Raw genomic sequence first — 25,963 nt, forward strand, 5'->3', positions numbered from 1 at the left:
TCTCTCTCTCTCTCTCTCTCTCTCTCTCTCTCGTTCCATCTAAAATTTTCCTCCATAAATAATTAAAATTCTTAACAACACTTTTAACTGCAACACACAGAAATTGTATTTTCTATTTCTATCCTCGCAAGTATAAATTTTTTAAACGTATGCATTTTATATACAAATGAATTATTTTTACCAATATTTAAATTTTATGAAACTTATTCGTGTCGACATTATTTTTACTTTTCATGTCCGATTCTTTTCGAAAGAAGTCTTGCTGCACCAGCAATCCTGATAGCATGCGATAATACCACGATTACATATTACGATATTATAACACTGGGATTTCCAGCTGTCAGGGTGAAAGAGTCTTCATGAATTACCGTCCGTTATTTGCGACAATCCGGTTTTTCTTCTAACGGTTCATCGTCCGACACGAGGGATATTCCGATACCTCGGTACATGTTAAGATCTACAGGTAGTGAATCATGGTATTACATGCGGATCATCAATCAGGCACGCGTATATATCTCAACGTCAACGCTCGTGCTTCCGTGAGTTGTATAACGATCGACTGATAAAAATCTATCAACAAGAAACAAAACCTCAGCTCTGCCCCTATGCCGATCCTCTTGAAAAGCTGATAGGCAGGTATGTGTACTATAAACATTACGTTGCAATTATTCTAACTTATCGTTCTCTTGTGAAAACAACACTGCTGCAATAAACTGTTGTGTCAGGCAGGTATGAAAATTACACGCTATCTATGTAACATATAGCGTTGCCTTAGTTGTATTATCGAAGAAAATAGAGTTTAACACCAAAAGTTTATGAAAAATTCTCTTGTCAATGAGGAGAATTTCCTTTTAAAATTTACCCCGAAAATCATGTGATCGTAGGCCAACATGGCATTTTGAACAACTTTACGAGAGTTTTTGAAAATGTTACCATACACTTTACCAGTACAATGTGTACTGATTGTGAGTATAATTACTTTGAAATGTATGGTAAAATTTCCAAAAACCCTCATAAAAATCTTGGAACTGCCACGTTGTCCCACGATTACATAAGTTTCAGGATAAACTTTAAGAGAAAATTCTCTCCGTGTATTAATATTCCGTTAATTAGGAAATCAGTTCTATCAATCGGTTTCTAATATACTTTGCGAATGTTAATAGTATTAAATATTCGCACAATTCTAAAATTCTGAAAATGAGAATTTCAAAAAGAGATAAGAATTCAGCCTAGAATTAATTAAATTAAGACTTCACAATGTTTTTATCTCGGACAATCGTTATCTCTGAATTATTATCAATTATTATTTCAACCAAGTCTATTTATGAAGTCTATATAATGCCATTGCAAGCAACCAATTAACACTTTCGTACAAATAAACTTATTTAACAGATTATTCTTTACGCGCAACTATATATGTATATCGCGGTACCGTGACATTTTGACATTATTTATAGCTCGTGGTTCAGAGATTACACACTTATCAAGTGTCGTAACGACAAAACATAAGCACAAACATTACATGGGCTATTTATTCGGTTTGCGATCTTGACAGAAAAAGAGAAAAAGAGGGAGAGAGAGAGAGAGAGAGAACCGCGGGATCATTGTCGTGCGACGATAACGGGGGAATTACCGTGCGGTACTTTTCTCGTGTCAACGAAGGTCCACGATTTTAACTTCGCGATGTGCGTTAATATGACAACGTGCGTGCGTCGCATCTTCGAAGAGCGACCAAAAGGAAGGATGCGAATTTACCGAACAAAGCCGAGGACGCGGATTAAACTTGAGGCGAGAGGAGGCAAACAAGGACCAGACCGATAGAGAAAAATCGCTTCAAGGTTTTCCATCCACGACGCCCGTCGACGATGGGCGAGGTACCCATCCTGGAAAGTTACCGAGAATTAAGTTAACGACCGGCGGCCAATCCAAGCCCGAACGATATCTAGCTCTTGTATATCTTTTACAAAACAATCTCCCCGTTCGTAAAACCGGAATGAGATTTTTCCTCCGTTACAAGTTAATTAAATGCTGTGACATCTTTTTCTCGACGTCTGAGTTTCGAATGTTAGATCGGTTGATTATAACTGACTTCCGAGTTGAATCCTGTCTTTATTATTTGCTATAATTATATAATAAAATTAAGTTAAGCAATAGAAAATTAAGTTCAAATTGAAACTAGAATTGAAAAATTGATGATTTATAAATTCAAAGGAATTTATAAAGAAAGGACTAAATGTTAGTGTCTAAATAAATTTAAAATAAGAATTATTTAGACACTAATATTTTATCACGGCTCTTTAGTTCTTATTCCTTCGAATTTGTGTTTATCACATGAGACCCTTATGAACTTTATTAATTTATCAGATAATTTATATATTTTTGTACTCTAGAGAGAGAGAAAAAGGAAATTTCGCATCGAGCGATACAATAAATTGGCATAAAGACCATTTTCGTATGTCGACAACGTCATCCGAGCTCGAAATATATAGATCACTTTCCAGACCTTATAGGAAAATCACTTCTGTGATTTTATTCGCGTACATTCGCGCTCGATAATAATTTCCACAACACGAAGAAGCCGAGACGAAAACCTGTCTTTCCCCGAAAGGCGACGAGCGACGAAGCTGGAAAGTGCCATCGTCGCGGGAGAGGCGAGGAATCGAATAGATAATGAACGACGATGGCGTCATTACGCGAAACGAATGGAGAAAGAGCGACGGCGGGGATCGCTAAGCGATCGGGAGGAAGAGAGGAGGAAAAAGAGCGAAACTCTCCTTCCCCCTACTTCTTTTCCGTGCTGAAATACAAGGAAGAAAAAGACGCATCTATATAAGGACGTACGAAGACCGCCGCTCCGGACGGTGTTGACAAGTCGTCGCCGACTGTCTGCGGCCTCACCTGGACTCTCCGCCTCATCTTCCCGATCGACACTCGATCGCGCCAATCCATTGGGGGAAAATCAGGTGCCGTTAACCAAGATGCTGCACAGATTCGCGGTGCTTGCGATTTTCGCAGTGGCGGCTGTGTCCGCCACGAGTCCACCACGAGTGTGTAAGTATTCGATAAAAATTGACCGATCTGCAAAAATATGTCGAAAATATTACGGTCGATTATCTGGCGACAAGTAAGAATTTCAAAACTGCCCGTCTTCTCCGATTTTATTTGTGAATTTGAAGACCGAGTGCGATCTTCGAACATCCCGTACCTTCGCGTTTAATCGTGGCGAATAAAATTATTTTCATCATAATTAATAGAGATATAGACTGTCGTATACTTGTTAACTCTCACAATCTCATAAAATTTAACCGTACGAGTTTAAGCTGGAAGTTTCAAATATAAATACACTCGAAAATACATAAATAAAATATGAGAGAATATGTTGAGTCTTCAGTCCTATTTTTCATGAGATTGACACACCTATTTTGTTCAGTCACGATGTGCATCCCGGAGAAATACGCGAAGGAATGCGCGAAGATGATAGAAGATTCGGCAAGCAAAGGTTTCCCGATAACCTGCATTTCTGGACGCGACCGATATGACTGCGTTGAGAGAGTCGGCAAGAAGGAAGCAGACATCGTTGCTGTGGATCCGGAGGACATGTACCTCGCGGCGAAGAATAAGTTGGCTGAAAAGGCCGGATACAGCATCATCGAACAGGTGATATATTAAGCAATATTGTGAAATTTTAAAATTAAATTAAATTAAATTAATTTAATATAAGAAACGGATCTTTAATCACGAATCTGTCATAATTTAAAAAAAAGCGAACTTAAAATAGACCCGAAAAAGAAAATGTAGACACATGAAGGGATTAAAGCTTTTGAGTGCAAAAAGCTCAAAAAATATTTAATCCCATTCCTTCTACCGATAAACATTATTTGAAAAATAAAAAGCAATTATAGTATACAACTAGAGAGAATATTCGAGAGATGAGTACGTGATTTGAATGGATTGTAAAAATATTATATACATATTTGGACTTAAATATCATCAGAGATTTACAATCTCTTGCAGATAATTTGCGATCTCCTAAGAATAAGATGTTAAGTCAGACTAGTATTTACTATTATACAATAGATTTTCGTGTAATATGCATTTTCTGTCTATCAGGTGAGAACAAAAGAGGAACCCGACGCGACATATCGTTACGAGGCAGTAGCCGTGATCCACAAGGATCTCGACATCAGCAACGTTCAGGGTCTAAAGGGCCTTAAGTCCTGCCACACTGGCGTGGGCCGTAATGTCGGCTACAAAATTCCCATCACGAAGCTCACCGCGATGGGCGTGTTAACCGACATCAACAACCCGGAATATTCCGCTCGCGAGAATGAACTTCGTGCTCTAAGCACGCTCTTCGACAAAGGCTGCCTGGTGGGCAGATGGTCACCCGATCCTGCCATCAATCAGAGGCTCAGTAAGTGGCGGTAATCTTCGAAATTTGCGGCGATTGTGCCATGTAGGTGACACCGCCCGCGGCAAACAACATCATCGGCTACGAAATAACGCGCACTTAAATCAGCTTCCTTCTTTCGAGGCACGAAGTGCTAATTTTCTGTGTTACATTGTATTTATGTGTAAAGGTAAATTACAATTGCCTTAAAGTGAGCTCGGCAAATGCTGCGATGCAAATGAAGGAGTTACGTTAAGTAGAAAGTATAATTGCGTTGCGTAAACGGACTCACATATCTTCGGGTTGACTTTTCTCTTTCGCGAGTGGCAAAATAATTAAGGCGCGCGTATTAACAGCACGCGCAGTAACACATCAATTTTTAATCGTTATCTGTCTCTACTTTTGTCAAATTTACGTTCAGAAAATTGGATCATATTACAAGTACAAATTCTACTTGAAGAAAATTGCCTACAGAGACATTTAGTTAATTCATTTTTTAGATGCTCCACGAGTCGCTCCTACAAATTATTACTCTCGTTTGCTTTCAGAGGAAACGTACAGCAACATGTGTGCTCTCTGCGAGAAACCAAATGTCTGCGATTATCCAGACATATACTCTGGATACGAGGGAGCTCTACGCTGTCTGGCGCACAACGGCGGCGACGTCGCCTGGACGAAGGTCATCTACGTGAAGCGTTTCTTCGGTCTGCCCGTCGGAGTCACTCCGGCGGTGCCGACGTCCGAAAACCCAGCTGACTTCCGTTACTTCTGCCCGGACGGCAGCAAAGTGCCTATTGACGCGGACACGAAACCGTGCACGTGGGCCGCCCGACCGTGGCAGGGATACATGACCAACGGGGCTGACGCCAACAATGCGGAAGCTATCCAAAGAGTGCGTGACTTGTTTCCTAAGAGTCTATTTATACATGTTTTTAATGACTAATCGAATGTTATACGGAATAAGACTAAGTCCGTCTAAACAAAAGCACTCCTATATTACACGGCGTGTTAGGTAAGAATTTTTGGAGGCTACGTTACAATTTGCGAGAAGATTGTTATTATCGATCTTACCTTTCAGAAGATAGTAATTTTTTCTTGTGTAGTTAGTTTTTTATCTACTGGACCGAGAGAAATTGGTTAATTAATTTTGCTGGACATTGATACAAAGATTGATCGTCATAATCGTAAAGGCAAGACGAATTGTTTAAACATTAATTCTAGAGAAGGTATAATTGAGAAATGATATACGTTATGTTGCATTTGGAAAATTGCGATCTAACTTTGAAATGCTTTTCAGGAATTGACGCAGCTAAGTCAGCTTGGCGAAAACGAGAAGGCAGCTTGGTGGCAGGATCTCCTGCTACTCAACGATAAGACTCTGGCTGTCGCTGCACCGCCAGTATCGCCGGAAGAGCACTTGATGAGCGCGAAATACATGGACGTGATCGAGAGGAATTCCGGAGCGCCAGAGAGGGACGCTCGCTGGTGCGTTTGGAGTGAAGATGCGCTGAACAAGTGTCGCAGCCTCGCTAGAGCCGCGTTCTCCAGGTATAATAACGTCCGAGGCAACGTAAATCTCGATTCTCGATCAAATAACTTGATTATTCGTTCCGAAACGAATTTAATTCCTTAGTTGCACTTATTGTCTAAAGTCAAACAATGTTTTTCATTAAAGAATCGAGAACGTAAATGAGTGAGAAATCGATTTTGTGCCTTGATGAAAATTCAATTATTTAGATCATAAATGCAGGCGCTCTTGTTCAGTTTTGACATATTAATTTATACAGAGACGCCAGACCGAGATTTGATTGCATACTGGAGAAAGACGAGGCTGCTTGCTTGAAGGCTGTCAGGGACAACGGAGCGGACATCACAGTGATCGACGGCGGATCGGTAAAACATGCGATCGATGATTACAACGCGAAACCGATCGTCGCCGAGACCTACGGTGAAGGATCAACGAAAGTCAGCGAGCGACCTGCAGTCGCCGTTGTTAAGAGCGGCTCCTCTATAAATGGATTGGGTACGTAGCCGAAAATGATGAGATCCGCAGCTTTTAAGCCCCGTAAAATTATATCGGATAAGACATGGGAATTAACTGAAAAAGAAATGAAACTTTTAACAAAAATAACAATTTAATAAAGACATCGACACTAAGGCAAAATGTTAGGAAAAGATATGTGATTTGAATGGCTGAAGGAAGTTTGCAGGAAAAGTAGCTTTATACAAATCTGAAGGAGCCTGTGCAAACTTCTGTCGGATGTAACCGTCAATGTTCTCACGTTCACAGCTGATCTCAGAGGCAAGTCGTCTTGCCACAGCGGCTACGTCGGCGACTTCGCTGGTCACTACGCACCGATGTGCGCACTCAAGCATAACGGGCTTATTAACGAGTCTAGCGAGATGGACACCTTCTTTTCTAAGTCTTGTGCACCTGGCGCGCCCATCAACTCAAAGTCCTGCGAACTGTGTGTCGGCAATATTAAGGTCGACGACGATCAGGCGAAAACGGCGACAAAATGTAAACCTACGAATGCTGAATATTACAACGGCGGCAAAGGAGCACTCAGGTAAAATCTCGCGGTCGTTTCATATAACTTTTCGTACAACTTCGTCTAATTTGTATAAACAAATAAAAAGGGGATTTTTCACTTTAATAAAACATAAAAATTAATTATACAAAGTCTTCTCAATTCGATAATAAAAATGGTACGCTCTTACGGGGTTTTATTACTTTCGAAGAGAGTTTCACTTGTGCATCTTCTTTTAGATGTTTGAAGGATGGCAAAGGAGACGTTGCGTTCCTGTCTTTGACAGCTTTGCGGCAGCTCGGTAAATATAATTTTGTTAAATTGTATATTTAAATTATGTACGTATGTATTTATACATATATTTCGAGAGCAACAAATTAGTAACAAATTAGTAACAAATTCCTCTACTATTGTTATTATGATACCATTTTTTCAGATGTCCTGTTAACTTGATCCTCTTTTAGCGGAACATCATTTTTCAAACAAACTTACAGAACGAGAACCAATTCTAACTAACATGTACATTTTAGATAACGAGAAGGACGACGCTGGCAAATGCGAAGATTACGTCTTGCTCTGTCCGAACGGCGGTCAAGCACCTATCAATGATTGGGAGCGTTGTAATTTAGGTTTGGAGCCACCGAGAATAATTGTTAGCTCGGCCGGGAAGAGCCCGAACGCCCTCGAAGAACTGAAACATGGCATTTTAGCTGCGAGCACCTTGTACTCCGATAAACCGGATCTGCTACGTCTCTTTGGCGCCTGGGGCGACAAGCCCAACGTATTATTCAAGGTAAGATCATCATTTCCTATTTGGCTAAAACAATTAACAGGCTAGTCGAATTTGTATTAACTACATTATAAATAGATTATTTCATATTATACCACTATTAAATTATATAAATCGATATATATAAATATATCAATTTATTAGCAAAATTATACTGTAAAACTATATAAAATTGATTACGTGAGATTTTAGATAAAATATTTAAAGATAATTCGTCGCTATCGTATAGCGTCGTAAAAAGTAATTAGGACTTTTCTACTTTCCTTGCAACATGTCGTTCTTTATATTCGTGATCGCACACAGAAAATTATTTATTTAAAAAAATTAATGTGATATGGCATTGTCTTTAGGACGATACAAAGGAATTGATGTCCATTGACAGCACATGGGACAAGTGGAACGCTTGGGCAGATATGCAACAGGATCATGGCAGTCATTGAAACTTGACGAACAAGAATTGAATACTATTTGATAGCTCTTGATTATAGTACATGTGATATTGCTACTCTGTTGCTGAAAAATTATCGCTATTAAGTCATATATCAATAACCCGAGAGGGCTGTTAGATAAGTAAAATATTGTCGATAACCTCGCTTATATTTACGCACTGACAGTGTATTATCTGCGATAGAGATTACGCGTCTTAACGTCACGACCACCAGTCTTTTAAGAAGTCACGCCGAGTGTGAACTTGAATCAAACACTTTGTCGTGCTTCTTTAAACTTTCTCGATAATAAAAATATATTTTTTTCCGAGCATATATGTACATTACTAGTGGCGAGCGCGGCACAGAGAAATGTGCGCTGCTTAGTAAATAAACGATCCGAGTTCAAATCCAGAAATCCAGCCAGGACACCGCTGATTTTTTCAGCCGCCATTTCTCGAACGGGAAGTGGCAATCACCGAGAATATCTCGCCACACATACCCCTTTAGCGAGAGGGGGGACCGACCAACCAGCTTGCTGGATAGGGCACTGTCTTGTCCTGAGAGGCGAGAAATCACCCTCAAAGGCGAATGAACTATTTAATGTAGTCAACGGTATACGATCAGGCAGGCAAGGGGAAACCACCTGATTATTTTCCCAAGACAGCGCCTCATGTATGTATGACTCAACGAGAGCCAACTCATGAGACGCCACCACGCCCTGTCAAGGGCAAAGGATTGAGGAGGAGGATGTACATTTATCCTATCACATATCAACATAATTAAATTATTTTAAAAGAAATATTTTTTAATATAATAAAACAAATTTTTTGTAAACTATAAAACGTGTACGCGACCAGCGCAAATTAAATATAAAATGTATTTTGATACCAAAACAAACAACATATCTAAATAATATTCGTGTAAGTAAAAGAAACATAGGAAGTTAACGCTTAAATATCCTTTCCGCACCTCTGATTAAATCTTTAATGTAATCAGTTTATCTTGAAGAAAATTTGTAACACTACCAAATCGGATGCGCAAGTATTTTTTATATATAACACTCGAACCAAACTCATCGTGTGTTAGAGCATGCTGCAGCATAAGCCGCTTTGTAGACTTCATCATTCTTTCTTCCCATCTAAAAAGAAATAAGCTGTGAATTAGTGTGTCTTGCGAAATTTCAAAATTCTTTCTCGCAGGACGTTCCACAAATTAGATTTTCTTCATCGCAAAACTAATATGTCCGTGGTTTAAGAAAAATGTAGCATCCGTGTAAGATAGAAAGCGGAACGTTTTGTCTATTTAATCTTTTTAACTTTAAATCTTTTTCTTACTCTGTTAGCTGTTTGCGCCTCCAAACTTGGAACCACGCTTCATTTATATTATCGTCACTCGAATATACAAGATGAAACGACAATTCTACTGCGGCCATTGCTATCACACACGTCGGGATATCGCATAAGCTTTCCTCTAGCATAGATAAATCGATCTACAATAGAGGAGGCTTATTAATTTTTGTGCACAATTTACACACTGAAAGCTAAATCACTGCATACACTGCTTATGTTTGATTACCATGTAACTACCGCAAAAATAGAGGCGCGCGATATCACTCGATCTAACGACGTTACTATTATTGTCTCGATTTACAATCAGTATGTAATACGAGAGCAACGAGAATGGATCAGCAAATCGTGTGTTGAAATTAACGGCGGAAAGAATTTTCTTCTCATACATCAGCAAGTCTTTCTCCTGATCAGTGTACAAATCCTTCGCCAAACTCAATATTACAGTCGCCTACGAAGATTATTTGATTACGTGAGACATTCAACGAACTTAAAAATTACAGCTCTTTTAATCGTCTAATTATATTCTCCTTCAATCTTTTTTTCCGGAGTTTTATTACCGATGGTATTTTATTATAAGGTGCTTCGCGCTTGAGGTTTATCCAGAGACACGCCAGAGCTACTAATTGTATATTATTCGTGTCCACCAAAATTCTGTCTATAGCTACATTAAATAGTTTGATCGTCTGATAAACAATACTCGACGTGTAGTAGCAGTGTACCTAAGGGTAATCGTAATCGTAAAACAGAATTCGACATACTGATGTAGAATTTCGGCTCAAACATTTCTCCGTTCTAATTAAACTCAATAAAAATATTTTACATGTTTTCGTTTCATTTGCAATTAATGAATACAAAGATCACTTTATGTGTTTAGTGATACTAAACACAATTTTATACCGCTTTCAACGAGTTTCCATCTATATTAATATCCGTAACTATGCCACATTACACTTACGCCAAGACGTATAATGTATCCCACGATGAGTCTTCTTTGTTTTGCGCTTACATTCTCGCGCAGAAAACGAGAGAAAAGTCTCGGTGCACTTTCCTCCTTCGTGCGTTCGGTTTCCACCACGTGATCGAGGTAATCGAGTATGTAATTCGTTCCAATGACGTCTATCTCGGTTTCCTGGTTCATCGATGATTTCACCATTACGTATTTTTCGTGGCGCACCTTTACGAAAAATATGAAAATTATTTATACATATCGCACTAGATGAGAGATGCAAGACAATTTACTTTTGTTTAAATTACTTGTACCGGAATTATAACAACATACTTGAGTAATTGTAAACCTGTTTTCAAAGTGCACGTATTGCAGTTCGCACACCAATTTGTAAAATGGCCAAAAATGACTAATCAACTAATAACGTCAACATATACATTTTTGTGCTGTTCGTATAGATTATATTTCTTTACCTTTGTTGGAGTCAATGACAGGGAGGAAGGGCCAGTTGCAGGTGTAGAGGTAGACACGATTGTACTGCTTGAATTATCATTCTGAATAATTTCAGGAGTAAGGTTTCTAAAAAAGATATGTTTGGAATAATTCAAAGCTCGACAAAGCGTATTTCATGCTTGCTTTACCATAATTTACAGATTTTTATGTTGCCTTTCATTAATAATTAAATATTACATATTAATATTTAATTATTGAATACTTTACAGTATATTATTACGCGCTAATAATATACTAAAAATCTACTAATGAAAGCTTTATTTTATTTTATTCCCGCGGGTCTTTTACGCTTACCTTGTGTTAGCATTAGCTGGTACCTTCAAATGTGTGCCACTTTCCAGAGTTGCCATTCCATTTGACAAAAATTTTAATACGTCCGCCAAGGAATCGGCTTTTGACTGTCTTTCATTCTTTGGCGGTTCTTCGTTCGGAGTAAGAAAATATTCATTTACATTATTCTGGCGATTTTTTAATACATCGAATTGCAAATCCACAAATCCTGGAGAACATTTCTTCTTAGGTTCAGTACGTTTAGCAGTATTTTTGGGCACTGTACCAGCTGAAACAATTCACAAATAAAAAAGAATTCTTTCAATTTAAACCCGCTCGTACAACTTGGGTCTTTATTATGCTTTCTTAAAATACTAACTATGCTTTCTCATTTTATCCCGCCACATTTCAATGCTCGAGAACGTTCGTTTTTTAACCTCGTGTGTAAGATGGCTGATTTTTTTATTGTCGGATAATTGTACGGTGTAGGGTGAGCGTTGCAACGAAATCTTTCTGCTTTCGGAAAAAGCTCTAGATAAAATGTAATGTATTAATGCCACAATAAATATAACATCTAAATAAACATTAATAAAATCAATATAGTATAAATGGACGTTAACAAAAACTTATATAATTTATATTTTTATTTCTTATTAAAAGATGCTCTGTTTAATGAGTGATATGCATATTTTTTTTAATTAACATTTTCATATCAATACTTCGAGCTAAATTTAAAGCTTAAGACAAAAAGAAAAAACGTTGTATAAGTTGCTTACATTTAATTGACATGAATTATAAGAAATTGAAGAAAGGGACATAGGAAATTTACAAAAAGCATGACATTTTACTTTATAACAGAGGGACAGAGAGAGAAATAGAACGGTAAACATTAGATCAAGTCAGCTGTAATGTTATAGCAAAACTCAAACGTCCTTTTCAATTAGAATTTTGAAAATAAAATCTAAACAAGTTATTCTACATTGTTCTTTAGTTCTGCATATTTTTCAAACTCAGTAATATAAAAATAAGTCACAACATACCCTCTGTATAAAAGAGATTCATTAAAACTTGTTTTATTTGTACGTAAAATTACCTCCGATTATATAATTGGCTATTTGTAATGACCATTTTATTCGAAGAAAGTCTGTACCGGTTGCTGCTTGAAGAACGTGCTCTGTACAAAACATAATGTGTTTTTTATATTATCAATTCTATAATTCTAACGTTCTATGTGTTAATATATCGTTAGAGAAAAGCGTCAAGTTTAATTTTCAATTTACATTGTTAAAACGGAACTAAGTTTTCGCAGGGCGTTCTTTTTTCTTTTACCTGCGTAGAACGGCACGTAAAGCAGGACTGTTGCTTTCCGGTATCTTCGTCGACGATAAAAGTGTCTTTTCGAACCCCTCGACATCCTGCCTTGCCCTGATCTCCTTCCTGCACACGTCTTTTCGTGCGCGGGGGCGTGATCGGGCACCCTCGTCGGTGTCGTCGGTGTAAATCGGGAACTTCGCTTTGCCGACGGAAGAACTTCGCGTCGAGCTTGCTGCCGTACATACGGGACGATTTTCCACATTCAGCGATAGGCCTCTCTTCTTTTTACCGTCATTCTTGACGTCGGATAATTTGCTACTTTGTACGACTGTATTTTCCTTCCCCGTGGATATGCCGTACCTCGCGGCAGGTTCTTTGCGGCGTACCGCAGAATTCTTCGTCGGCATGGTTTGGCCTCCAGATATATACGTGAAAACTAATGCGTCATCGATTAATAATTAATAATAATTAGCCATGTGATATCTTGTATATACTACAATATTAATATTTAATACTTTATTTCAATGATATATTTAATATGTTCGCGTTTAATATATAATATTTCCAGTATGTGCGTTCCATATATAAGATCTGTACAATAAGTATACATCTCAAATATATGTGCACTTGGAATATTGATAGATAATTGTAATTATATCAAATACTTCAATTATTCAATTATTAATCCGATGGCACGAACGGAAAAATCACTGCGGTAACACACTTGCACAAGACGAGGCTTTAACCTGGTCGTAACAGTTGCTTGAAACGACTGCCAGGGAAATCAACACATCCTAGAGTGTATACGAATTTTGACCCGGTTATACCGTCTATCCGTCCTACTGACGTAAATAAAGCTTACACATGAGATCATAAACACGAAACGAAGTGTTTAGAATTCGGAACAATCTATCCGTTATTCACTTTGTACGTAAACCGGGAAACAAGTAAAAGATACGCTGAGATCAGACGACTGGCAGATTTGTCAAAATTTTTGATTAAACAAAATGTAACATCCTCTAACGACGCAACGTCGTCCGCAGTTGTCGAGGCTCAATCACTTTTATCTTGATTCGGTGGGAAAAACTGTTGAACATAGCGCGCTCAATAGCGCAGACAAGAAAGCTGACGAGCACCGCGACGATTATGAAGAGCAGCAGCGGAATTATGTCGCCGATCTCGACCGATTTCCACGTTGATTTTGTCTGTAATCAGAAGCGAGTGTACCAATCTGCCCATTGAGTGGCAATTCGCAAACTTTGTAAGCACGTACACTTTTTGCGTTTAGCTGGACCGACCACTGTGTCTCTAACAAACGCTGCAGGATCCCGCTATCCCTCAGCAAAAGAATGCTGCAACGAACGGAATAACGGAAATCTTTACCAGAACGACACTTAGGCCCGGTTTCACCAACGTTGTTTAACTTTAAGCTTAGCTTAATTCGCCCTTTGTCTCTTTCTAACGGTTGCTTTAGAGAGAGAGAGAGACAAACGTGAATAAAACTAAGATTAAAGTTGAACGACGTTAGGTGAAACCGGGCCTTAACTTGTTTTGCATCAATGAAGCTCACACGCACTTTGCGTCAATGATACTACGGTACTGGCTATTTCGCCGCAGAGCCATCGCTATAGTGGTATGCGTGATAACGTCCAATGGTTCCAACTTGCAATCGACTTTCTGCTGCAGCAACGCTGCCATATTATCCAGTGTCATAAATGCGTATTTGTCCTCCTTGCAGACGCGTTCCAGACCGTCCAAGTAATTAATCGGCAAATTAACTTCTTTCAGTAATAATTCATCGAACAGTACGTTCATTATTTGGTCCGATGTGTTCTGTCGTAATGAAATCATCGCAAATCAATGTAACATCGTATATACAGGAAGCTCCTCGTAAATATGACTCTTATTGAAAATGAGCGAAACGAAGACTAACTTGTTTTTACAAAAATTCAAATAAAAAATCAGTACATAATTTATATTCCTATATTAATAAAAGACGCATTTAACTAGTCACTAAATACATCGCTGCGACATATTTACTTGAAATATGCAATGAGCGTCCGCCCTGGTTTTATGGCAATGATAATCCAAGAACAACGAATCGGGCAATAGGAGTCAACACAAGGCGTTACGTGTGAAGTATATATAATTTAATGCATCAAATAAAAATACAATTGTGTCTTACTTTCCGACGTAACGTCCCCTGACTGTAGTCCTACTGTGGCTGTCGCGTCGGATGGACGTGCCTTCGAACATAGTTTTCTCTGGCTGACTGTGTCGGCTCCTATTGCCTGATTCGTTGTTCCTTTTTTACTTAATTATTGAAGTCTTTCTTAAATTTTTGGTATAATCTAACAGTAAAAATTATTTTAGGCACCTGGAAGAACGTAAAGTCGGCCGAGTTGCCGACGACACCGAAACGATAGGTCCCATCTTTCAGAAGGCCGTCCATTGTCGTGAAGGGCATGACAAATGTTTTAACGGCTAGGAAACTAATCAGGGCAGCGGAATACGCGGCCACTATCACGAGGGCCGATGAGTGGATTACGAAATGCACCATTCGCACGGGATCCAGCGTCGATTGTTTCATACCTGGATACTATTGCTCGTGAGAGAGTTAGCGGACGTATATTTAAAAAAGATAAGTTATACCGAACCACAAAAGAAGCGCGCAAGCACTCGAGTGGGAGGATCGTATACGTGAAAGTCGAAGCTACCTTGGCCGCAACACGCTCCCACGACGAAAAATAAGATTTCTGTAAATCTCGTACGGTTGTTATTTCGATACGGAGACGTGAATGCAAATAATCTCTGAACAAGCACGATCGATCCGCTCATAAGTATGACGAAAAACGCGATGACGCCCCAGATGGTCGCGGAGAATGGCGCCGTGTAAGCGTTCCATTTTATGTCAGTCGAAGAAGGCCTTTTAATGTAAGCACGACATCTTAAAACAGAGAGAAAACGTGAATAATAGATTTCAGTTACACCGGCTCATAAACTCGCTAGTTATTAACGAACTCGATGAAATCTAACGTCTAGACAGTTAAATTAACATGATTAATACGTTTCCCTTGAATCCTATTAATTTTGCACAATTTTTTATGACTTGCCCTTTCTGATACCAGATACAGAAATATTTCAAATAGAGCGCCAGACATATCGAACTTGCCGCTAACATATCACCTCGTTGGATGTCCGCGTCGTTTAGAATTTTTGAGGAAGAGGTACATACTTGGTCGTGTAAATGGGCAGTGTAAAACTGATGGCATCTAATCTGTCCGAGGTCATCATGAACTCCGTCGCCGCGAAGTCGACGTCGTTGTTCATCAACATCCCAATCGCACCCGTACACGTGCCGCTGGGTAGACACATGCCCCACGATGTGGCCTCCTTGTAGGTGAATCTGCAGCACGTTTGGAGGTAAAATCGGTTTGTACAGTCAGCAATTTTGTCGCGGCCTGTATAAGAAAGGAGTTAGTGTCCAATAACAATTGTGCGCTTTTTTCCGAAGAAACTTCACGGCGAAACTTTGGCAAAAGCTGTCAAAGTCGAAAATAGACAATTGGAAAATTATGCCAAAATTATTGATAACTCTTTGCGAGCAGCGATAGCTGTTGCGACAATTCCGGAATAAGGGAAAGCAAGAAGGACACAGGATGAGGGAGCAATGATAACGTCATGCTGCGCAATCTTACTGCAAAATGGATCAGCTTGAAAAGGATCAAACCAACGATGTAACCTTTTTCAAGATGTTATAGCATCATTTTTATCGAACTCGGCAAAAAGTGCTTAAATAGAAAGAAACATTATTTCTCATTATTATATCATGTCCATTTCAATATTAATTAAATATCAATTTAAGCTATTATTATACTATTATTATTTGTTAGATGATTTAAATGTATTATACTAATGTCTAGTATGTTTCACTTTATTTGTTGTATAAATTACGCCAACTTAAAACGTAATTCTTTCTTTATACTAAATTCCATGCTTTGTGTTTTGACGTAAAAAAACTTTAATATTTTTCAACTAATCCTGTAATACAATTAGGTGTCCGTCACATAATCCAAGAACGTATTCGGAAAGACGTCGAAGAAGCGGCGATGGCAGAAAGAGGGAGATCTTCGAGGAAAAAGCAGCGGCTAACGAGGAAGAATATTTTCGGAGAGAGACCGCGAGACAATTAAAAGAGCTGAAAGAAAAGCAAGAACAACTTAAAGAAGAGAAAAAGAATAAAAAAGCAAAGGAAAATGATAAGTCAGCGAAAAAAGGAGACAAGCAAAAGAAACCTGATTAAGCTGATAAAACCATATAAAAAAAAATCGGGACAAAAATGATATAATGTGCAAGGGTTACAATATAATATATTACAATTCTTAACTAGTCACAAATCCAATGAATTCTAGAGGAAAGTCTCCTATTATGAGATAGTTTCCTAATATGAGACAGCGGATTTTCTACTAAATTAATAGGCATCGTCTGTTGGTTTCACCATGAATCTACTGCCCTCGAAGTGAAATCTGTTTAGCGGAAAATTGATTGTTAGATCGCGTAATGGAAGATTTGTGATTGAATTTGGACGTTGAAAATCTGCTATCTCGTATTAGAATCCTATCTCATAATACAGGACTTTTCTCTATATATTTTTTTTGGAATTTGTTAGATAATATAAATCGTTAAGTTTAATAATGCTTATCTGCGTAATTTCACATAATGACTTCCCTCGCGCACACAACACAGTTTTTATCTAATTGTACACTTACGTGCAGTTCAGTGTTTCCTGCAATAGCCGTAGCACTTGCCCGAAAAAACCACTTATTCCTATTATCTCCTGCTGTTTATTACGGCGAAGTAGACTGATAGGAGGGTCCTTCGCGTACAAAAACATTACGCCGAAACAATTATTGAGCTCCCTCAAGAATCATAAATATAATGAAATTTCTATTTTTAAAAAAGATTAATAAAAGAATGCAAGATCAAATAAACTCGATGTAGTGACTTATCTGGCATTTATTATACTGGTCACAACCCTAGTGTCACAACTAGTTGTGACCAGTATAATAAATGCCAGATAAGTCACTACATCGAGTTTATTTGATTTTCAATACACTGGCAAAGAAAATTCCAATTTTATTAGAATGCAAGATGTTAAGTAATTAACACTTTTCAAAGTGTTGTTAGGTCATGCGCGATACAGAAGGAGAAAAGTTCACAACAATTTATTACTAATAACCTATTCCACTAATTACAATCAATTTAAATATCATTATTATTCTTTTTCAATGACTAGCTAAGTGCGTGCTCGATTGACCATCCAAGAGAGATCTCGTGCGGAAAATAGGATAAGCAACCCTTACGTGGACCGACGTAACGCGTATATTCTGGCCGAAAAGATTGTTCCTTCTTAAAAATAGGCCGTGCTTAGGGCCCTTCAGACCATTCTTTACGTCCCATACACCAAACCGCATCGATCTCAGTTCTTTCCCTCTGTCAATTTGATAAACTTCCGTGATGATCTCTCCGCCGGTTACATTGGCGCTGCTCTGAGCCACCATGAATTTACAATCAAATGGTACGTAAATCTCAAGGAAAAAGTCTGCGAATGTGGTCTCGTTACCGAAGAACACCAGCCAGGTAGGATAAGCCATCGCGATCCACGTTGAGATCTGCTACATTTTAGCAAATAAACATTCACGTCGCCTGTTTTCGCTTGGCAACTTTCCAGACTTCGTTTCACGAGGAAACGATAACGAGAAAGTAGTACTTTTCATGGCGAAAAAGAAAATCTTTCAAAACTGTAAAACTTTAATTTTCCGATATTTTAAAACTTGGATAACGGAAGCAAAACTTCCATCGCATCAAATTTGCGTGATTAACATATATTTATTGCAATAAAAATTGAGGTTTTTTTTATATTTTTATGCGCAATAATGCAGCAAGTTTCTGAGTTTAAAAATTAAAATAACATTGCCGTCGACTAAGCGAATAACGAATCGAGGCCTATTAATAGCGTTCTTTAAACGATTAAAAGATACTTACATTTGCAAAGCCGTCCCTTGTATTTTCGTAATCGTTCAGCAGGACGAACAAAGGTCTCTTGATGTGATGATAACTTTGGCCGATCTGCAAGCAATCAAATCTCTTCTTTCTTTGGCAAGAAATAAGCGCATCATTTGTGACAATAAGGTGCACAAATGATCCTGCCTTCATTAAAGCGCTTCGCTACAAAAGAACGTTTCGCTTTGATGTTCAACAAATTATATTGCACTGTTGGCGGAAAAGGGACAAATCCCTTTTCCCTGTACACACTTACTCGTGTGTTAAACATATGAAAATCCATAAAAGTGGTGCGTATGTGATAAGTCATGCTCAGGTATTTCTGAAGAAGCAGCATGCGTTCGTTTTCCTCGAGTCCTGCAAAGCGAGAGTTTACAATACGGACAGTTGATTACATCAGGATATCTATCATGGAAATGTTCGGAATTGTTCAACTGTTTTCTAGATTTCCATTGTGTTTCCTGCGGGAAACGGAACAATTCCGATCGGAATTCATTCCGAACATTTCCACGACGGGTGCCGAGATCTGATTGCACCAGATCATTTCGATCGAAATATTTGCGCTATTCTGCCTTCACATTGTTCTTACCCTGCGTCTCAACAGGATTCCGATTGTTGTGCAGAAATATGACGCACGTGTTATTGAAATAGTCGTGGATACCTTTGATCAGACCCTGATACACGTAAACCGGCCTGATAAGTTGACCCGACGGGAGATCGGACGTCGCCCATGCGAGGGCAATCAGACCTAAGATTGAACAGAGATCGGGCTTGCAAAACATCCTTCGTCGGGCGACTGCTCAGCGCAAATCGACGATCACCGACGGCACGATCGATCCGATCGGTTTCACGAATCAGCTCGACGGATCGAATACGATAATGCGCAACGTTTCCGGATCCGATGCATTTTACGGTTGCATCCACACTACATTTTTTTTCGCACCGACTGCGGTGCAGAAAGTAGTGAATTTAATTTTAATGTCAGATAAGGGCGCACACTTATCAGTTATTATACCTGTCGCACCACAATTATCTGACCCTGACCCCTCTATTGCGTTAGAGAACACGAAAGTTTCATTCGCGTGCCGATCGCGTGTCTGATCGCAATTTCACTGGATCGGTAAACACACTTCTTATATAATTAAGTATCCATAATTGTTGTACAAACAAAAAACAGTTGTACAACTGTGGATCAAACTAATCAGTTTCGTCGCATCAATTGACTTGGATGCGACGTTAAGGATCGCGCGACTGCGCTTGCACGCGACGCGACGTTAATTTGAATGCAAAGAACAAAGCCATTTCCTAAGTAAACTCGATCGACTGATACGCACATCGATTCCCCGAGTCCGGAATAAATTATGCATCTGCTCTATTTGCACGCATCTGCACATCGGTTTGCGCAAACCGAGCCACGCCACTATTTATTGTTCAAACAACCTTTGTACATTGTCGGTTATTCCGAGTGGAATATCGTTTCACAAAATGATTTGCGAAATCCGCGGATTTACACAAATTGAACGACCGATTTGTTTATTGGTTTCCGTACGAAGCGACCAATCGGATAATTCGTGGTTGAAAATTACACATCGAAATCTGATTTAAATACTACCACATTGCACTTTGATAATTTCTGTAGCTGAAAACTGTAATTAATAATGGAGAACTGTAACTACGGATGAAAACTGTGAGCAATGATTGAATTTTGGACACGTAATTGAAACTGGAGATTACGTAAAATATTATCAGCATTATTGATTTGTCCTACCAATACAAAACAGTGAATCAAAAAGTGACTGGCATGATTCTATATGTTCGACCCAAAGATCAGCGAGAAACGTCAGTAAAAATCTTCTTGATGCAAAGAAAGCGATGTTTATGCACGTAATAACAGCATAGTCAATAAATGAATACATAACGTAAACATCATAAACATTTTTCGAGCAAATATTTACAATTAGATCTAGATTGTACAAGACTCGTTTTGATCTCATCACGCGCATTACGAGTTTAGAAATACACATTAATTATGTTCTAATTACAATTGTGTAAAATTTTTATTTCTAATGTTAGATAATTTTATTTCTAACTTTAGATACTTTTTTTTAATTACAATTTAAAACTGCCGGAGCTGATGTGCTCTAAGAATATCACGTACGTATAATGTACGCAATTTTCTCGGCTTGTATATAAACCAACAATATTTTGCCTACTTTAAAAAGTCCTTTGGCAATGTTTTTGCGACGTTTGCCCCAGAAAATAAAAGAAAGACATTCATTTTTACCGAGTTCCAGTAAATTGAGACATTCAATTGACGACGCAAAACTGTGACTATAAAACTTATCAATATATGCATCGTTGCTTCGTATCTAATTAACATTAATTTTAGTGGCACATATTTTCAACTATGGCACACATTTTGCAAGATACCAAGGCGCATGAGTCATTTAAGTGCTATTCTACCACTATTTTTTTCAGGAATTTCTCTAACGAGAAACAAAAGCGATAACGGTAAGTGCTACTATTAATAATCTCTAAAAGTTTATCGCAAGTAAAATCCATGACTCGTCCGCAACAATTAATTTTCCGTAAAGACTTTAACTTGCACATATAATGTTCATATTTATAGAACAATTATATATAACATATTTATATATATATATAAGAATACCGTACGAAAGAAAATGTCAGTCATTCTCTCGGCGTGCTCAAGCAGCAGCATGTTACGAAAACTTGTCTATGCTCTTCTTATCTTCTTCGCTATAATAATAATGGCTCAGGCCAGTCGTAAGTATTGACATACAAACGTAATACATACTTAAATGTAATTAAGTGAATTCTCTATTGCATTCAGCAAAAAATTATATAGCACAAGAGATAACGAATGCATAATAAAAAGAGAACATTAGTTTTTCTTTCATAAAGGGAGTGCAGCCATTGCTCACGCAAACGTGCGCTTTTAACGGAATTTGTCCGTCAGATTCGATTCACAATACAGTATAATCTCGCTAATCCGACCCTTCAATCATTCGACACGTCCGAATAATCTGGCATTATCGCGAGCGTCCGCCCCTTACGCGAAGTCTACTACGAGATTTTAAGGCGTAAGATTTCAGAAATTGATCGATCACAGTAGAATACCAGGCAGACCATCAACTGCGATTGATCGTTTTCTTGCAAATAGACAAACTTCTTTCTGTTAAATACAAAACCAGTTTTCTAAGCAACAAATTGTTTCGTACCAAAATTATATGTCTCTTTTTTTATATAACAAGTTTAATTATATATGTATATATGTTCGGGATCGAACAGCATAACTTTTCTTATAATGATTTAAGCTTGAGATAAAGAAAAATTTAACAGAGAGATTCGTCGAGACTTCGGCGAAGTCTCGAACGTTCAGCTCGTTTCTGCCCTGGCTATACGATAGTAAGTTCTCGCCTTTGTCTCGAGCTCCTTCGAGAAATAGGAGAAGAAAAGCACTCGAGACAAGGTGAGCGTCTAACGAAACGCAAATTATAAACAGCCGGCCGATCGTTGCCCTTTTAAAATCAACTGATGCGGCGACGGGACAAATACCCAAAACATCTGATCGACCGCGGTGCCTGTCATCGTTTTCGCGTTTGCTAAATCGTTTCTTCTCGTTTCGCGACGCGAAGGAGAACTCTCTGTGAATATTTCAATGATGACAACTGTGTATCCTTTGACTGCTTTTCTCAACAATACGCTGCGACAACTTTATATATTACGAGTATTTTATTTATATCTGGTATATTCTATACTTTACAATTATCCGACAAATTTATCAATCCGGCACTATCAGGCTTTTAATAGACCAAATTAACGAGATTGTACTGTATTTAAAAGGCGACACAGCCTCTGCTGATACATTTATGAATTAAAGCTTATATGCGATAAACTTTAATGTAAAAGTAAAATTTCATATCGAAACTAAACAATTTCTCTCATTTACAGCCATAGCAGAAAATATCGAATCAAACGACAATGATATGCATGCTCTCCTGACTACTCTACTCGCACTGTTGCCACCGGACCAGCTCTCATTAAATCAATACATAAATAATGTAATGGAAATATACGGAATGTGTTTACCGTGCACGGTACAGTCCATCGTCCCATGGGAAGTCAACTGCACGATGATTAAATGATTTCGACGGGCACTTGAAATCTTCTATTTTTGTAACATATAAGATTGAACACTGCGCTCGTGTAATAAGAAACCTTGCTTGTAACAGCATAACAATTCTTACCTAACGCAAAATTTCTTATCGTAAACTTCGTTACGATGTTTTACTAAAAGGAAAATTCCATAATGAATGTTTAAGTATATATTAGTTACATAATGTAACAAGATTCCGCGATAAACTTTGTTTTAGATAACAGCTACGAATTAGCTATGTAAAATGTTCGTCTAACATTGAAAAGTAGAATAAATCATTTTCTAACTTTTTACAAGTCTAATATTATTCGACAATTTGTATGGTGAAGTCAATTATAACGAGCTAATAAAGTGTAAAAACATTATTTCATTCACATCTTTATAGTATTAACTTGAAACACAATAGTATAAAATTTAACAGAATTAAATTTCGTCTTGTATACATTACGCAACAAATTACGTAAAATGATTACATTAACAAGCCTTTTTCTATCGTTTCCCCACGTAAAACTAATTCAAGTAATAATAGATAATGTTTTAACTACTTATGAATACATTAGACCAATTATTTGCTCGAAAGGTCGATTATTCTGCTTAAAAATATAATATACATAGTGTACGTGCGTTGTTTTAATTTCTGTATTACGAAGTGCAAAGCAAAGGAGACCCGAAACCGTTCTTTCCTGAAAAATTCAGAAACCGCTCGACAATTAATTTCAACAAGGTTCATTTACGCACGTGTGGAAGCAATATCGTATTAACTAGAATTGTAAGTTATGTATCCAGTATCGGGATATTTTCACACCACAATATGTCACCCTTCAAAAAGAAAAACCGGAAACCTGATATTACACCTGCGACATCACGTCGAAATGCAGCGATAACAGAAGGAACGTAGATCGTAAGTGTCATTGTGGACATCTAGAGCTTTTTTCCATGTGGAATTAGCATCGATAACAGGTCTTGTAAATGTGTGTAAATACACTATGCGTCAGTTCTGTCCGCAATAAGTCGCTCGTGTCATTAGTTCTACAAATGTTGGGTCTCAAACAAGCAAGTCGGTACACTCTTGTGCGCTTGTTCGAAATTTTGTTATTACCAAGAAAAGGATAGAAAAGTTTTTGATACGTCGAATAAAGCGCAAAAGAAGATAAAACTCTCGATTCACACGCGAGCGGTTGAACGTAATTAGCAAGTGGAGCGTTAATTCGAAAAAAACGCAGCGACCGCTCCAAACATCATTTGCAACTTTTATCGCACACGGAATCAATTAAGGCGCCTAGAATGTCAAGCTGTCAAAAGATTGCATTAGAATAATTATTTCTGCCAGATTTCTACCAAAGGGTAACAATAAAAAGGAGCGCGACACACCTCGGTAAAGTGGCTGTCCACGGAAAGTTCCGGCGAGGCAAGAAACGATATAAAAGACACCAGGCGGAATCAGCGACAAATTTCGCTACTTCGGAACCGAAACCAATCATTTACAAGATGAAGATACCGTTTCTCATCCTCTGTCTGGCCGTGGTGTATGGATCCTGCCGGACATACGAGTCTGAGGAAACCGACTTGACTACGGAGATAGAAAGTAAGTTTTATAACAATGCTCTAATATAATATAATTAGAGGAAAGCCTTCTATTATAAAGCAGGCTCCTAATATGAGACAGCGGAGTTTCTGCTAAATTAATAGGCTTCGTCTGTTGGTTCCACCATGAATTTATTGCCCTCGGAGTGAGATCTATTTAGTGGATAATTCATTGTTAGATCGTGTAATCGTCACGAAAGAAGATGGTGATTGAATTTGGATGTTGAAAACCTGCTATCTCATATTAGAAGCCTCTCTCATAATAGGGGACTTTCCTTTAAATATTAACGTTATCTAAAAATGTTTCAACCGTTAGTGAAATTACACTTCGATACCTTGTGAAATTATAATATTAAATGAGATAACTAAAGCTTCTTCACTTACAAACTCTGCGCCGGCCGGATAATATTTTTAAACAATATCTTGCTAAATTATACCTCTACATGCGTGCTTTTTTAAATAAATTTAAATTTCTAAGATTTTTATATACTCAGAGAAGGAATAATTATTAGAAATAACATTCCGATATAAATAGTATTCGCGTTATATAAAGTGAATATAATTAACATAGAAATTAATGTGTTTAATAATTACGATAATACAACAATCTTTTCAATATATCATTGTTTTTTAGATAATGAAGATTATAAATTGGACTATGCAAATGTGCCTCTTGAGAGATTACTCTCAAGGCACAGCAGAGGCTTATTATCACCACAGAATATAATAAAACCAATTACAATCCCGGTAGATATGATACTAAAATTATGTGGATTTGATGATGGTATTGTAGCTGCAACTCTAAGTACGATGAAAACAACACTTGGTGTATTTATGGGACAAGATTGTCCCAAAGTAGAATTATCCCTCGGAACGTTCGTAAATAGTATACTAGATCCAATCGGAGCGGTTAAAACCGTAGCATGCTATGTTGTCCAAGGAGTTGGGACACAAAGCCGTGCAATGATGGGGAAAGTATTAGACTTATCCATGCAGTTCTGTACACAGGTATTCCTGCCAGGAATGCACACGACGCTAAATACACTAAACAGCACTGGCATGTTACCCCCACAAATTAGTGCTATGATCGCGATATTCAATGTAGTTTATGGTGTGTTAAAAATGACGGGAACTGTTCCGAAATAAAAAGTATTTTCCACTCTTCAAAGCACGTTAAATCTGTAAAATTATAGAAAAGCACAATAATTTAGAAAAATATATTTTAAAAAATATATTTTTCACTTTATAACAGCCTTTTAATTCAAAATAAGGCCAGTATTAAAATTTCAGTCGCAATGTAAAAAATCAACAAATATACAAAAAATAAAATTAACAAGTCTGTCCAGGCGTTAAAAAGGCTTGTGCAAAATTAATATAAACAAAGTATGAGTTGTTTAAATAATTAAAACATTTTAATATATATATAATTATTAATGCAATTCATATTTTGTCATGTTTGCAATTTTTAATAATGTTATGACAAATTATACATCCTTCCTAGTCTATACGATAAAAAGAATAGTGATAAAAACAGACAATAAAACAATTGAATTGTAAAAATTCTATTTCTTTTTATACATTCCCTCATATAATCAGAAGAACAAT

The 25,963-nt window shown here is 37.7% G+C and overlaps 5 protein-coding genes across 7 annotated transcripts; 3 read left to right on the forward strand and 2 right to left on the reverse strand.

Moving 5' to 3' along the window:
• The first annotated feature begins 2,833 nt into the window (after positions 1-2,833).
• On the forward strand, positions 2,834-8,470 carry LOC105564363 (transferrin). Its single transcript, XM_012016677.1, has 10 exons — positions 2,834-3,051; positions 3,431-3,657; positions 4,111-4,414; positions 4,939-5,282; positions 5,688-5,938; positions 6,178-6,413; positions 6,681-6,960; positions 7,161-7,222; positions 7,452-7,714; positions 8,062-8,470. The coding sequence occupies exons 1-10, from the start codon at positions 2,979-2,981 to the stop codon at positions 8,149-8,151; spliced, it is 2,130 nt and encodes a 709-aa protein (XP_011872067.1). The 5' UTR covers positions 2,834-2,978; the 3' UTR covers positions 8,152-8,470.
• A 639-nt stretch (positions 8,471-9,109) lies between these two features.
• LOC105564366 lies at positions 9,110-13,278 on the reverse strand. Of its 2 annotated transcripts, XM_012016681.1 has the most exons (11): positions 13,197-13,278; positions 12,547-12,967; positions 12,311-12,391; positions 11,597-11,748; positions 11,242-11,506; positions 10,908-11,013; positions 10,444-10,662; positions 10,046-10,207; positions 9,715-9,936; positions 9,474-9,628; positions 9,110-9,277 (listed from the first exon to the last, which is right to left on the reverse strand). In XM_012016681.1, exons 2-11 carry the CDS (start codon positions 12,936-12,938, stop codon positions 9,115-9,117), a joined length of 1,917 nt encoding a protein of 638 aa, XP_011872071.1. In that variant the 5' UTR covers positions 12,939-12,967; positions 13,197-13,278; the 3' UTR covers positions 9,110-9,114. The 2 variants fall into 2 exon arrangements, with proteins under 2 accessions (XP_011872071.1, XP_011872072.1); XM_012016682.1 differs by lacking the exons at positions 10,046-10,207; positions 13,197-13,278 and having other exon boundaries at positions 12,547-13,030.
• A 259-nt stretch (positions 13,279-13,537) lies between these two features.
• Positions 13,538-19,891, reverse strand: LOC105564365 (glutamate receptor U1-like). 2 transcript variants are annotated; one of them, XM_012016680.1, is made up of 11 exons: positions 19,184-19,891; positions 18,851-18,951; positions 18,577-18,660; positions 17,895-18,203; positions 17,301-17,407; positions 15,767-15,937; positions 15,249-15,478; positions 14,909-15,123; positions 14,108-14,364; positions 13,805-13,883; positions 13,538-13,736 (listed from the first exon to the last, which is right to left on the reverse strand). In XM_012016680.1, exons 1-11 carry the CDS (start codon positions 19,374-19,376, stop codon positions 13,551-13,553), a joined length of 1,932 nt encoding a protein of 643 aa, XP_011872070.1. In that variant the 5' UTR covers positions 19,377-19,891; the 3' UTR covers positions 13,538-13,550. The 2 variants fall into 2 exon arrangements, with proteins under 2 accessions (XP_011872070.1, XP_011872069.1); XM_012016679.1 differs by having other exon boundaries at positions 17,895-18,206; positions 19,184-19,890.
• On the forward strand, positions 15,918-17,085 carry LOC105564364. The gene is made up of 2 exons (XM_012016678.1): positions 15,918-16,268; positions 16,588-17,085. The coding sequence occupies exons 1-2, from the start codon at positions 16,213-16,215 to the stop codon at positions 16,832-16,834; spliced, it is 303 nt and encodes a 100-aa protein (XP_011872068.1). The 5' UTR covers positions 15,918-16,212; the 3' UTR covers positions 16,835-17,085.
• A 4,225-nt stretch (positions 19,892-24,116) lies between the features above and the next one.
• LOC105564368 lies at positions 24,117-25,914 on the forward strand. The gene is made up of 2 exons (XM_012016684.1): positions 24,117-24,359; positions 24,993-25,914. Exons 1-2 carry the CDS (start codon positions 24,263-24,265, stop codon positions 25,502-25,504), a joined length of 609 nt encoding a protein of 202 aa, XP_011872074.1. The 5' UTR covers positions 24,117-24,262; the 3' UTR covers positions 25,505-25,914.
• Positions 25,915-25,963: the final 49 nt, after the last annotated feature.

This window comes from Vollenhovia emeryi, unplaced genomic scaffold, assembly GCF_000949405.1.
Source record: "Vollenhovia emeryi isolate VEMERY1.0 unplaced genomic scaffold, V.emery_V1.0 DF939166.1, whole genome shotgun sequence".
In the NCBI taxonomy this organism is placed as follows: domain Eukaryota; kingdom Metazoa; phylum Arthropoda; class Insecta; order Hymenoptera; family Formicidae; genus Vollenhovia; species Vollenhovia emeryi.

What these genes read in the sequence shown, in the direction of transcription:
- LOC105564363 (XM_012016677.1), top strand. Translation starts at nt 2,979, where the DNA reads ATGCTGCACAGATTCGCGGTGCTTGCGATTTTCGCAGTGGCGGCTGTG. An exon ending in ATGCGGAAGCTATCCAAAGA is followed by an intron (nt 5,283 to 5,687) that starts GTGCGTGACTTG and finishes AATGCTTTTCAG; the next exon opens with GAATTGACGCAGCTAAGTCA. An exon ending in GACAGCTTTGCGGCAGCTCG is followed by an intron (nt 7,223 to 7,451) that starts GTAAATATAATT and finishes TGTACATTTTAG; the next exon opens with ATAACGAGAAGGACGACGCT.
- LOC105564366 (XM_012016681.1), bottom strand. Translation starts at nt 12,938, where the DNA reads ATGCCGACGAAGAATTCTGCGGTACGCCGCAAAGAACCTGCCGCGAGG. An exon ending in TTACGTGCCGTTCTACGCAG is followed by an intron (nt 12,392 to 12,546) that starts GTAAAAGAAAAA and finishes TGTTTTGTACAG; the next exon opens with AGCACGTTCTTCAAGCAGCA. An exon ending in CCAGCTAATGCTAACACAAG is followed by an intron (nt 11,014 to 11,241) that starts GTAAGCGTAAAA and finishes TATCTTTTTTAG; the next exon opens with AAACCTTACTCCTGAAATTA.
- LOC105564364 (XM_012016678.1), top strand. Translation starts at nt 16,213, where the DNA reads ATGCTGCGCAATCTTACTGCAAAATGGATCAGCTTGAAAAGGATCAAA. An exon ending in AAAAGGATCAAACCAACGAT is followed by an intron (nt 16,269 to 16,587) that starts GTAACCTTTTTC and finishes TAATACAATTAG; the next exon opens with GTGTCCGTCACATAATCCAA.
- LOC105564365 (XM_012016679.1), bottom strand. Translation starts at nt 19,376, where the DNA reads ATGTTTTGCAAGCCCGATCTCTGTTCAATCTTAGGTCTGATTGCCCTC. An exon ending in GAATCCTGTTGAGACGCAGG is followed by an intron (nt 18,952 to 19,183) that starts GTAAGAACAATG and finishes CTCGCTTTGCAG; the next exon opens with GACTCGAGGAAAACGAACGC. An exon ending in TACGCGTTACGTCGGTCCAC is followed by an intron (nt 17,408 to 17,894) that starts GTAAGGGTTGCT and finishes TTGTACGCGAAG; the next exon opens with GACCCTCCTATCAGTCTACT.
- LOC105564368 (XM_012016684.1), top strand. Translation starts at nt 24,263, where the DNA reads ATGAAGATACCGTTTCTCATCCTCTGTCTGGCCGTGGTGTATGGATCC. An exon ending in CTTGACTACGGAGATAGAAA is followed by an intron (nt 24,360 to 24,992) that starts GTAAGTTTTATA and finishes ATTGTTTTTTAG; the next exon opens with ATAATGAAGATTATAAATTG.